This window comes from Pristiophorus japonicus, chromosome 1, assembly GCF_044704955.1.
Source record: "Pristiophorus japonicus isolate sPriJap1 chromosome 1, sPriJap1.hap1, whole genome shotgun sequence".
NCBI lineage: Eukaryota > Metazoa > Chordata > Chondrichthyes > Pristiophoridae > Pristiophorus > Pristiophorus japonicus.
In genome coordinates this window covers 533,890,819-533,904,492 of record NC_091977.1, presented here as the reverse complement: position 1 = coordinate 533,904,492, position 13,674 = coordinate 533,890,819, and the positions used below count along the sequence as shown (strand labels likewise).

Below are 13,674 nucleotides of genomic sequence, written 5' to 3'. Positions count from 1 at the left end.
TTGGATGTGACTTAGTGATGTAACCTGCAGGGCTACGGACCAAGAGCTGGAAAGTGGGATTAGGCTGGATAGCTCTTGATGGCAGGTGCGGACACGATGGGCCGAAATGGCCTCCTTCCGTGCTGTAAACTTCTATGATTCTATATAGCGCCTTTTGCAACCTCGGGACTTTCCAAAGCACTTTATAGCCAATCAAGTACTTTTTAAAGTGCTGTAATGTAGGAAACCCGACAGACTATTCCAACCATGTCAATTAAAGATAAGGCCATCTCTGACTATTTCCCTGTATTGCTCTCTACCCACACACCCCACTCCCCAAATCCAAACCTACTTCCTTCTGCATCCGCTCCTGGAAAAAACTCGCTCCAAACGCTCTTACAACTGCACTTATCATCCACAAACTGTCCAGCCTTTGGCTCTCCTTTCACCATGACATTCCTGCAGCCACCGATCTGCTCATCCACAACCTCACCACCACTACCACCACCTTTGATGTCCTCGTCCCTGTTAAAATAATTACTTCTTCCCAACCGGGCCGTTCCCCCGGTACAGCCCTCATCTTCGCTCCCTCAAGTCCAAGGGGTGCAGACTTGAACAGATGTAGCGGACAACTGGTTTAGCCATTCGCCCCCAGATCTGGCTCAAACACAAAGCATTATCGGGTCTACTCTGGTCTACAAAAGCTGCTCACTATTCCAGGACCATTCCGGCTACTATGCTCTACTGCTAACCGTCTTAAACCCCTCTCCCTGTCTCCACCGTCTCCACCACACTCACCAACAAGTGTGAGGAGTTCATGGACTCCTTTGTCTCAAAGTTTGAGACCATGTGACAAGCGGCCTCTTCCAGTTCCCTTCCTTCCCCGAGCCCACAGGGCCAAACTTCATCTGAGGCTCCCACCGGCTCCAGCCTCACATCTGTTTCTAGTTTCCTCTTTGATCTCCCCTCTTGACACCTCCAAGCTCATCATATCCATGAAACCCACTCCATGACCCTATTCCCACTAAACTGCCTGATAATAATCGCTCAACCATCGGTGGCCGTGCCTTCAGCTGCTTGGACCCCAAGTTCTGGAACTCCCTTCCTAAACCTCTCCACCTCTCTCCTCCTTTAAGATGCTCCTTAAAACCTACCTCTTTAACCAAGCTTTTGGTCATCTGCCGTAATTTCTTGCGGCTCGGTGTCAAATTTATCTGATTTGTCTTACAATACTGCTGTGAAGCATCTTGGGACGTTTTACTACTATATAAATAGTTGTTAATGATGCAAGAAAAATATTGGCTAGGACACAGATGACAACTCCCCTTTGAAATAGTGCCATGGGATCTTTTACGTCCACCTGAGAGCAGACGGGGGCTTCGGTTTAACTTCTCATCCAAAAAAAGACGGCACCTCCGACAGTGCTGCACTCCCTCAGCACTGCACTGGAGTGGCACTTGAACCCACAACCTTCTGACTCAGAGGAGTGTGCACTGCCCACGGAGCCACGGCTGCCATCTCTGCATCAATGTAACAGGCTTATAGCTACTTCGTGTTGTAAACAGTTCAAATATTGTGCAATACCGCTACAATATCCATTTCACAATCCTTGAGGGAGGGGAACTAGGTTACTACAGAAACTATTCCACAGCAAGTGCTAATAGTACTCTGCACCAACATTCATCTTAAGAACTCGAGCACTGAACATATGAGTGAACATCATTGAATTAGCAGGACTAGACTGACTAACCAAAGTCGATTCTTGTGCTAAAAAATTAGGAATAATCCAGTACAAACTAAACAAACAAAAGTAGGAAATTAGGGGGTGAAAAATTTGAATCAGCTAACTTCGATTAAATTTTGAATTAAGAGACTATATAGTCTACTTTACCTTGTACTCTCTTATTTGTAGTCATTGTGAAACTATAGAAAACTTTTCAAACTGTCTCACCCTGACAAAAAGGAAGAGTTTCGACAACATTAAGGCAAAGCCCTGAATGCACACAAATGCTTTTTAAATGGCTCCACACTATACCTTGCACATTAATCCAGTTTTTGCTATCCAGATTCAGTACCAGTTCTCCCAATTGACAGATTTCCCTCATCGTAACTGAACGACATGAGGATGGGTTGGATTAATATTACCGTGTAAACTAATTTGTATTTGCCATGAATGGCAATGCACTGTTTGAAGTGAGCGCCACGGGTGGAAAAGCAAAGTGTACGTTTAAATGTGTGGACATCCATACGTTCTATAGTACAGATGTATAGAAAGAAGAAAGTAAGACTTGCATTTCACGACCACCGGACGTCCCAAAGTGCTTTACAGCCAATGAAGTACTTTTTGAAGTGTAGTCACTGTTATGATGTAGAAAACATGGCAGCCAATTTGCACACAGCAAGCTCCCACAAACTGGTCATTATCACATTGCAGATAATCTGTTTGTGATGTTGATTGAGATATAAATATTGGCCAGGACACCAGGGATAACTCTCCTGCTCTTCTTCGAAATAGTGCCATGGGATCTTTTACATCCACCTGAGGGAACAGAGGGGACCTTGGTTTAACATCTCACCTCTGAGTGCAGCACTCCCTCAGCACTGCACTGGTCGTGTCAGCCTAGATTTTTGAGCTCAAGTCTCTGGAGTGGGACTTGAACCCATGACCTCCTGGCTCTCAGGCAAGAGTACTACCCACTGAGCCACTGGTTGACACAGCAAAGCGCATTATTCAACTGAAACTTAGATTATCCGCACCGAGCCTCAAATCAATAAACATTCGACTGAATCAAGCACTGTAGGTTAAAGGCAACCGATGAACACACTACCTCTGCTTGCAAGGCAAATCAGCTTTGCTAAGATAGCATCTTCTACATTCAACCACAATAACTTGTATTTATAGAGCGCCTTTAATGTAGTCAAACTGATCAAGGCACGTCACAGGAGCAGCAACAAAATCTGCCCATGAGCTATGCAAGATGATAAAGATAGGTGACCAAAAGCTTGTTCAAAGAGGTAGGTTTTAAGGAGTGTCTTAAAGGTGGTAGAGAGAGAGAGAGAGAGAGAGAGAGAGAGAGAGAGAGAGAGAGAGAGAGAGAGAGGGAGTTCCAGAGCTTGGGGCCGAGCTAGCTAAAAGCATGGCCACTAATGGTGGATCGATGGAAACTGGGGATGCGCAGGAGGCCAGAATTGGAGGAGCGCAGAGATCTCGGAGAGTGTAAGGTTGGAAGAGGTTACAGACCAGGGGAGAGGCCATGGAGGGATTTGAAAACAAGTTTGAGAAGTTTTAAATTGAGGCGTTGCCAGACCGGGAGCCAATGTAGATCAGCGAGCATAGGGGTGATGGAGAGAGTTTTGGATGAACACGAGCTTACGGAATGTGCAAGGTGGGAGGCTGGGCAGGCAAGCATTGGAATATTTGAGTCTAGAGGTAACAAAGGCACGATGAGCTGTCAACAACAACTTGTATTTATATTGCGCCTTTAACGTAGTAAAGCATCCGAAGGTGTTACACAGGAGCGATTATATCGGTGCGGTCCCGGCCTGCAAGACCATCAGCAGGCCGGGGCCATTGGAGGGAGCAGCGTGTGGTAGCATATCACTACAGGGTGCAGCGCGTGCTGCTGCAGGAGGGCGACGGCTACGAAGCCAGGTCACTGAATGCAGTGCGGGCAGGCACAGTAGGAGGAGCAAAGGAGCAGCAGAGTCCGTAAAGAGTTGTTAACCTGTGGAATCCCCTACTGCAGAGAGTTGTTGATGCCAGTTCATTGGATATATTCAAAAGGGAGTTAGATATGGCCCTTACGGCTAAAGGGATCAAGGGGTATGGAGAGAAAGCAGGAAAGGGGTACTGAGGCAACAATCAGCCATAAGCTTATTGAATGGTGGTGCAGGCTCGAAGGGCCGAATGGCCTACTCCTGCACCTATTTTCTATGTTTCTAGAGGGAAGTGACCAGATCCCAGAAAGTAATGAATCTGGGGCCCAGAAGAGGCGAGGGCCCAGGGGCAGCACAGGCCAGCCCACACTGCGATATGTGTGCGTGCTCGGTCCATGCAGCAGAGCTGGTCTCCAGTTAGTCTTGGGTAATCCTTGCCACTGGACCAAGACCTAGCTCTGTCGTGCAACGGCCACCACACGTTAAAAAAATCCACACAGGTATCTTCCACCCTTCATGATGTAGTTCGGGACCTGGAATATTAGGTCCATCATTGAATCACCATTGAAACACCTGTGAACTCATCCCTTTTTGGCGTGGAAGCAAGTCATCCTGGATACAAGGGATGATGATGATAGAAAACAAAATTTGACACAGCCACATGAGGAGATATTAGGGCAGCTGGGTCAAACAGGTAGGTCTTCAGGAGCCTCGCCAAGAAGCGAAGCACAGAGGCAGAGAGGTTTAGGGAGGGAATTTCAGAGCATAATGCCTTGGCAGCTGGAGGCACGACCGCCAATGGTGGAGCGGAGGCGGGCGATGTCCTGCTTTGGAAGGGGATGGCAGAGAAAGTGTGTTTTTATTCAAAATGCTCCACTTTTTGCTTAAGAAAAATTAATCTCACCAAGAAATTCTGACCTTCAAGTCACATTTCCTGCCAGCATGCAGATAGTTAAGTAGCTTGGCCACCCAGTGACGATAATTAAAGAGAATGCCCGCCGCTTGTCCCTCTCGTGTATCACATGGCAGCTTCAAATGTAAATTACTGCAGCAGGCGTGACTACACACTATGGAGCCATTAGCATTTGACCCAGTCAGCTACCTCAGACTGGTGTGAAGTAGTGTTCCCTTCCCCCATCTCTCCTATACGGAACGATCCTGCTCATTGGTGCTGGACATTACTGGAGCAACCCAATGGCGAGCGAGATTCCAATCAAGGTTCAGCATAGCAGCAGGAAGAGAGACATTTGAATACATTTTTTGGTAAGCATTTCTTTTGTTTTAAAAAAGGTTAGTACTGTAAATAAAAAGTAGTGCTCCTAGACTTTCCTTGACCTGTAACCAGTCTCTGAAATGTAGTCACCAAAGAGATTGAAAGTTAGAATTTGTATGTTAACTTTAAGTATACAAACTGTATGCAAACATCACACCACCAAACCTACGCTACGAATATGCAGTCTTCCGAGATCATCACATCATATGCAGTCCCTCGAAATCGAGGGAGACTTGCTGCCACTCTAAAAGTGAGTCCTCAGGTGAACAGTATAATACAAGAAATACAGTTTCTGTCACTGGTGGGACAGACAGTGGTCGGAGGAAAGAGCGGGTGGGGAGTCTGGTTTGCTGCACACTGCTTCCGCTGCCTGCGCTTGTTTTCTGCATGCTCTCGGTGACGAGACTCGAGGTGCTCAGCGCCCTCCCGGATGCTCTTCCTCCAATTAAGGCGGTCTTTGGGCCAGAGATTCCCAGGTGTCAGTGGGTATGTTGCACTTTATCAAGTGAATCACATCATTCAGAGAATACAATCACTAAATCAGCAAAGACATGCCAATCCAGGCCGACTTGACTAACCCACCACCAACTCGTCTCAAATCTAGGCAGCCACTCTGGACCGCTGCTGAAGCCCTTCAGTGATGCCCCCTCAGCCTTGATGGCTGATGGCAAAACCCTCAAAGCCTCCTTGGTAAAGTGCAACATCCCCATCGACGCCTGGGAATCCCTGGCCAAAGATCCCCCCCTAAGTGGAGGAAGAACATCCGGGAGGGCGCTGAGCACCTCGAGTCTCATCGCTGAGAGCATGCAGAAAACAAGCGCAGGCAGCGGAAGGAGCGTGCGGCAAACCAGACTCCCGACCCACCCTTTCCTTCAACCACTGTCTGTCCCACCTGTGACAGAGACTGTTTCCCGTATTGGACTGTTCAGTCACCGGAGAGCTCACTTTTAGAGTGGAAGCAAGTCTTCCTCGATTTTGAGGGACTGCCTATGATGCTTGGAAGAACTGCAATACAACAAATGGACTCCTTAAAGAGGAATCCACAGTACAACCTGAATAATCAAATTTTCCTCACAAACAATGGATAACCATCAGAGGCAGTCATCGTAGATGCTGCCACCTTCGACATAGATGGAAGATTAAAGCATCTCCATCATGTGACTGCGGAGCCCCTGATCAGATTCTACGCACATCACCGAGCACTGCCCTTAGAGAAAATTTGCAGGCATGCGGGGAACAATTGGATAGGCTGGGGTTGTTTTCTTTGGGAGAGGAAGCTGAAGGAGACCTTATTGAGGTGTATAAAATTATGAGGGGCCTAGATAGAAAGGACCTATTTCCCTTAGCAGAGAGATCAGTAACCAGGGGTTTAAAGTAATTGGTAGCAGGATTTGAGGAGAGTTTAGGAGAACTTCTTTCAACCAGAGGGTGGTGGTTGTCTGGAAGTCACTGTCTGAAAGGGTGGTAGAGGCAGAAACCCTCACCACATTTAAAAAGTACCTGGCTATGCACTTGAAGTGCTGTAACCTACAGGGCCACAGACCAAGAGCTGAAAAGTGGGATCAGGCTGGGTAGCTCTTTCTCGGCTGGTGCGGACACAATGGGCCGCACGGCCTCCTTCCGTGCTGTAAATTTCTACTTCTACATGCCGTTGCACCGGAAGCTTTGGCCTAGAATGCTAATTTAGATATTGATAATTTGTTTTTTGCTACTACCATGCAAAAGCAGCTTCAGTATAGTCATCATTGGTCAAATTCATCAAATAAAAAGGCAAAAGAAAATAAAGTTCCCAAGGAAATCAATGCACTTACAGGTGCAAGGGAACTCATTGAGGAGTTTACCCCTCAAAATAATAAAACTTTATACTACATGTGAAAACTGCAATTATACACATGAATGCAATTCCACTGTTTGAACCTATTATAGTATTGGGAAAAAACATGGTCATATATAATGCACACTATATAGAGTTTACATACAGAACTACATAGAACTTACAGTACAGACACAGGCCATTCAGCCCAACTGGTCCATGCCAGTGTTTATGCTCCATAGAAACATAGAAAATAGGTGCAGGAGTAGGCCATTCGGCCCTTCGAGCCTGCACCACCATTCAATAAGATCATGGCTGATCATTCAACCTCAGTACCCCTTTCCTGCTTTCTCTCCATACCCCTTGATCTCTTTAGCCGTAAGGGCCACGTCGAACTCCCTTTTGAATATATCTAACGAACTGGCCTCAGCAACTTTGTGGTAGAGAATTCCACAGGTTCACAATTGAGTTTCTCCTCATCTCAGTCCTAAATGGCTTACCCCTTATTCTTAGACTGTGACTCCTGGTTCTGGACTTCCCCACTTCCACTCTCACTCCTCTTCATGTGACCGGCAGTATATCTTTATATTACTTTCTCCTCATGCACTTAGAGCCTCCCCTTAAATGCATCTACGCTATTCGCCTCAACCATTCCCTGTGGCAGCAAGTTTCACATTCTCTCTGGGTAAAGAGGTTTCTCCCGAATTCCCTATTGAATTTATTAGTGATTATCTTTAAAATGAAACACTATTGGTAGACCACCCAACTATTTACAACCCAACAATTAACAAGGCAATTCTCAGCTGCTGTCAGCAGAAAGACTAACAGAGAAATGAAGTCAAATGATCTTTAGTTCTCTTCCGATTTTTAAAATGAGCTGCACTTGTACCATGAATCACGCAACCCAGAATGAGAATGTCACACAGAAGAGAATGCTACAGATTAGATAACAATTACTGAACAGATTGCAAACACAAACAGTACTGTTCGGCCCAAGCTGCTAGAATCCAAAAATAACCAGTGCAACTGCAGTTGAAGGTGGAAACAACAAGAACCAGAGCCTTTATCACTATTAGTGAACAAAGCAAGGACTTGTGATCTCAGCACACTTTACTTCAGATGCATTAAGATTGAAATTCAGAAGTGTATGGGGAAGAGAATAATGCATTTCTCCCTCGTTCAACAACTTGGTATTCCCAATGTCTGCCATACCCCAAATATGGCTCAGCACCCTTGCATCTCAGTCAGAAGGTTGTGGGTTCAAGTCTCACTCCAGAGACTTCAGCACAAAAATCTAGGCTGACACTCCCATGCACTCCCAGGGAGTGCTGCAATGTCGGAGGTGTCATCTTTCCGATGAAGTTAAACCAAAGCCCCATCTGCTGGGCAGATGTACAAGATCCCACGACACTATTTCGAAAAAAATTATCCACGGTGTCCTGGCCAATATTTATCCCTCAACCAACATCGCTAAACAGATTATCTGGTCATCATCATAGTGCTGTTTGAGAGAGCTTGCTGTGTGCAAATTGGCTGATGCGTTTCCAACATTAACAGTGATTATGCTTCATTGGCTGTAACATGCTTTGGGATGTACAGTGGTCATGAAAGGCGCTATATAAGTGCAAGTCTTTCATTTTTTTTTAAAACCAAGTGTATTAGATGACCAGCTCCCAGATCTCTTCAAATACTGCTCTGGAACCCAGGACGAGAACCATCCATTTTCTGGACAGGCTCAGAGGGCGGGGGAGATGGGTGAAGAGAGGTGAAGAAGGGTGAAGAAACAAGAGAAGAAAGACTGGGCAAGTGTCTAATGACCAAGCTGCTGCTCTCCATCCCAATACCAACAGCCGAGATATGTAACGCACTCATGCGAAATATTGGCGTTCTGCTATTCCACGACACCATAATGCAGCCCTATGGCATTCTGACCATGAAAGGAAGAAGTTAATGTTAACAGCCCATTAGCCTTTCTGATTCAAAACTTTCCAATGAACATTCGATATCAGTGAAACTGAGCCAGTCATGTTATAACATTTGGGAAAGTAATTGAGGTCATGCATCTTTTCTGGGGGGGGGGGGGGGGGGCGGGAAGATGGTCAAAATTTAGTTTTCAAATATCCATAATAAAAATGCAGTACGACATCCCAAGGATCACTGGAATGCTGTAACTTATAGGAATGAAAATTCCCAGAGAACAAATTCGTCGGATGGATAAAATGTGGTTATTTTGCACCAACTCTACCGGTGTGGATTTCAAGATTAATTAGCATAGAGGAGCTGTTTTTTTCCAATGCTTGATACAAGAACTTTGAGTTCTGCCCTCCCCACCGTCTCCAATGTACAAGAGTAAGAAATAACAAGCTTTAAAAATACACATGGATATCAGATTGCTAGAACACACAAACCTTATAACAAGTGGGAACTGTCCCAGAGCGTCTTTACAACCCTGTGCTTTTCTCCCAGACATCAGCAATTGTACAAAGGAAAGCCAAAAACATTTAAAAAAAAATTCATTCATGGGATGTGTGCGTCAGTAGCAACGTCAGCATTTATTGCCCATCCCTAATTGCCCTCAAGAAGGTGGTGGTGAGCCACCTTCTTGAACCGCTGCAGTCCATGTGGTGAAGGTGCTCCTACAATGCTGTTCGGGAGGGAGTTCCGGGATTTTGACCCAGCAACTATGAAGAGACTGCTGATATATTTCCAAGTCAGGACGGTGTGTGACTTGGAGGGGAATTTGGAGGTGATGGTGTTCCCGTGCGCCTGCTGCCATTGTCTGTGTCCTTCTGGGTGGTAGAGGTCACGGGTTTGGGAGGTGCTGCCGATTTTCAACATATCAAGGCATTTGTTGCACTGGATCTATAGCGTACTAACTCCACATTGCTCTCAAAGCAGTAAACCCCTTCACTGCCAAAATGTACAATTCCACCTCAGTAATTAGTCATACAAGCCTCCCAATAATGCTTTCTAATCTAAGAAAACATGCAAGAATCAATCTGCAGATTACCAAGCAACAGAATGCAGAACTAACCACACTGAAGCCAATTGGTTTGTGTGGTTTGAAGCACAAGGCTTAAGGTTAGGTTTAGAAATGCTCCTCGCACACAAAACATCTCTGATCAGAAACAATGTTCCATTTAATATGCTTTGTATCTAGTACAAATGTCTTGACACAATGCACATAATCTAGACTGACACTCCAATTCCTGTACTGAGGGAGTCATCATCATCATCATAGGCAGTCTCTCAGAATCGAGGAAGACTTGCTTCCACTCTAAAAATGAGTCCTTAAGTGGCTGAACAGTCCAATAAGAGAGCCACAGTCCTTGTCACAGGTGGGACAGTCGTTGAGGATAAGGGAGGGTGAGACTGGTTTGGTGCACGCTCCTTCCACTGCCTGCGCTTGATTTCTGCATGCTCTCGGTGTGGAAATGTATTTTTATCTAAGCTGATACCATACGGTATTTGTGTGCCCTTTGCAATATAACAAAATGGAGTCCTGGCCCTTCCAGAACTTTCTGCATTTTAGCAGTCAGCTTGCATAAACAGCTAAACCTGGTTTGAGATGGCTGATGGCCATCAGACAGCTAGGAGACAAGTCATGCTGAGACAAGTACTCCCCATGGTGCTCTCCTATTGTCTACACGACAGGAGTTCCATGTCACCCCACCCTTATCTTCTAGACTCAAACCACCAGCCATTATCTCTTGTAGAGACCTCATCCATTTGATGCAAACAGATAAACTGACTAGGAAACTGAACAATCCTGACACAATGCAAGACAGGTAATAGCTCATTACCACACTCTCGGAGTAATGGCCGACTGGCCAACTAATAACCCTGACAAAAGGAAATATCTAGAAACCATGTCAGGACAAGGATGTAGTAATTAACTCTTTATCTGTATTCACTGACTACAAGACAGAGCCAATACACAGGGAGGGGCCATAACTTGGGTTTTACTGTATAAGTATCTTGTGAAACTGTACCATTTCGGAGGTGTTCACTTAGCCCTTGACTGAGTGTAACCTGCCCCTTGCTAGCAAGTAAATTAAAGAAACTTCTGCCGGAGCTGCAAGTGTCGGAGTCATTCTTTTCGGAGGTCGAGATTTCGACATCGGCGACGAGACTCGAGGTGCTCAGCGCCCTCCCGGATGCACTTCCTCCACTTAGGGCGGTCTTGGGCCAGGGACTCCCAGGTGTCGGTGGGGATGTTGCACTGTCGGAGGTGCTGTGTTCTGGATGAGACTTTAAGCCGAGGCCCCGTCTACCCCCTCAGGTGGACGTAAAAGATTGCTGGGCACTACTTGAAGTGCAGTGGAGTCCTCCCCGGGGTCCTGCCCAATATTTATCCTTCGACCACATCACTAAAATAGATTATCTGGTGATTATTTCATTGGTGTTTGTGGGAACTTCGTGCGAGCAAATTGGCTGCCGTGTCTCCCAGATTACAACCTATATTAATAAAACATCTTTAAAGTAGTAAAACACCCCAAGGCTCTTCACAGGAGCATTAACAAAATATGACACTGAGCCGAATAATGAGGTATTCGGCCAAAAGCTTGGTCAGAGGTAACTTGGTAGGGTGAGTCTTAAGAGAAGTAAAGAGGTGGAGAGGTTTAAGGAGGGAATTCCAGACCCAGGTATGGAGAGAAAGCAGGAATGGGGTACTGAAGTTGCATGATCTTACTGAATGGTGGAGCAGGCTCGAAGGGCCGAATGGTCTACGCCTGCTCCTATTTTCTATGGTTCTATGTTTAAGGCTCAGGAAGCTGAATGTACGGTCGCCAATGGTGGAACGATTAAAATCGGGGATGTCCATGAGGCCAGAATTGGAGGAGCACAGAAATCTGTGGTTGTGCTGGGGGAGGTTAGAGACTTAGAGAGGGAGGGGGGGGCGGGAAAGAGGTCATGGAGGGATTTGAAAATAAAATATTACAATAGTGACTACACTTCAAAAGTACTTAATTAGCTGTGAACCGCTCGAGGCATCGTGAGGTCGTGAAAGATGCTAACTAAATACAAGTCCTTTCTTGCTATATACGAGCAATTATCCATCTGTGGAGCAGAAGAACAAACTTTGTTTACATTAGTATCAGGGATACCACTCCAGGGACCATTAACAGCAAATTAATTCTCTCCGAGGCAACTCAATTACATCGAAGATCGCCCTTTGCTTCCAGCTTTGATATGTTTTCTCAAAATATTCATTTTCTCTACAATTAATTTTAAGATAAAAGATTAGTATCTGTAAATAAAATTGAACCGTCTCGATTTTAATATACAGGTGGGATGTCAATATTGATACCTTGAACAAGCTCATTTTACCGACATAATGGGCTAAGATGTTCGCAAGGAAAATACAAGTCAGCACTTCGAACGTTTTTTTTTTTAAATTGATTGCACACAGCACATATCAGGTTAGCCCTACGGGAAGGGCGCAGCACAAGAACCAAAGTTGTCGTGCACTGGATTAAGAACATAAGAATAAGGAGCAGGAATAGGCCATTTGGCCCCTCGAACCTGCTCCACCAATGTCATGGCTGATCTTTGACCTCAACTCTACTTTCTCACCCACTCGCCAAACCCCTCTATTTCCTTAGTGCCCAAAAAGCTATCGATCTCAGCCTTGAATATACCAGACGATTCAGCATCCACAGCCCTCAGGGTAGAGAATTTCAAAGATTCACATCCATGAAGAAATTTCTCCTCATCTCAGTCCTAACTGGTCGACCCTTACCCCGAGACAATGCCCCCTAGTTCTAGCCTCTCCAGCCAGGGGAAACAACCCCTCAGCGTCTACCCTGTCAATCCCCCTCAGAATCTTATTTGTTTCAATGAGATCACCGCTCATTCTTCTAAACGCCAGAGAATATAGGCCCATTCTGATCAATCTCTCCTCATAGGACAACTTTGAGGACAACTTTCTAACCCCAGAAATCAATTTAGTGAACCTTCATTGCACTTGCTCCGGAAGAAAGTATATCCTTCCTTGGGTACGGAGACCAAAACTGTGCACAGTACCTCAGGTGTGGTCACACCAAAGCCCTGTACAATTGCAGCAAGACTTCCTTACTCTTGGCCTTTATTGCAAGGGGGTTGGAGTACAACACACCATTTGCCTTGCCTGCATGTTAACTTTGCGTTTTGTGTACAAGGTCACCCAAACCCCTGTGAAGATCCAGCTTAAAACTTATTTTAATAGACGCTTCAAAAAAATACATCCCTGCAGCTTTAAATAGTATGACCAGCTGACAAATCAGTGGCTGAATTGTACTTTGCCAAACATACACTCAGAACAATCCCGGTTGCCTGGAGATGGTCTCTTTTTCCGTCCATCTCCAACTGCTGTAGCTTTCGCAACCAATACCATGAGAACACAGTAAAACAGATCAACGGCAACAAAAAAATCATTGATAGCACTGATGATTGAGAAATTCAGACAGCCATAACAAACGAGTGTTTTTAAGGAGACATGGGGAGGAGAGAAGGCACTGCTAAGCCCACACCAACTGAAGCAAATACCTGCGTGGAACTTGGACGAACTCAGCTGCGCCAAAGTGTCTTTCCAATTATTGTACCATGGAACACTAGCTTTAACTGAACGATCTGATGGAAAACAGAACATGGCATTAATGACCCATCACTAAGTTAAGAACTTCTTGTTTCATGTATAGAAATGCCCAAAACAAAAATAGGCTTTCTAAAACAGTACAGTGCTTTTACAAATAAAGATTAGGAGTTGTAAAAGTCCAAGTACATTTATTCACAAAATACAGTCCCAGTCCCCACTTACACGGCAGCGTTCCCGCTAATCCCATACAGCACCTACATCGGGCTGACCATTTGCCCTCGGCATCAATTACGTTTAAACCGCATGAAGCGTGCCGACGGTTTTGGGCAGTTTCAGCGGGTGTGCGCATTTAAACCGCGCAAAACGCAGAAGTCA

General features: G+C 45.4%; 1 protein-coding gene across 4 annotated transcripts in view; it reads right to left on the bottom strand.

Annotated features, from left to right (window-relative positions):
• Positions 1-13,674, bottom strand: part of trappc8 (trafficking protein particle complex subunit 8) — a 205,208-nt gene that overhangs the window by 149,758 nt on the left and 41,776 nt on the right. For 2 of the 4 annotated variants that reach the window (XM_070896697.1, XM_070896703.1), the window contains exon 3: positions 13,251-13,334. The exons of the other annotated variants lie outside the window; for them this stretch is intronic. In XM_070896697.1, the coding sequence (XP_070752798.1) occupies positions 13,251-13,334 (84 nt within the window). The remainder of the gene's footprint in view (positions 1-13,250; positions 13,335-13,674) is intronic. 4 annotated transcript variants of the gene reach the window in all.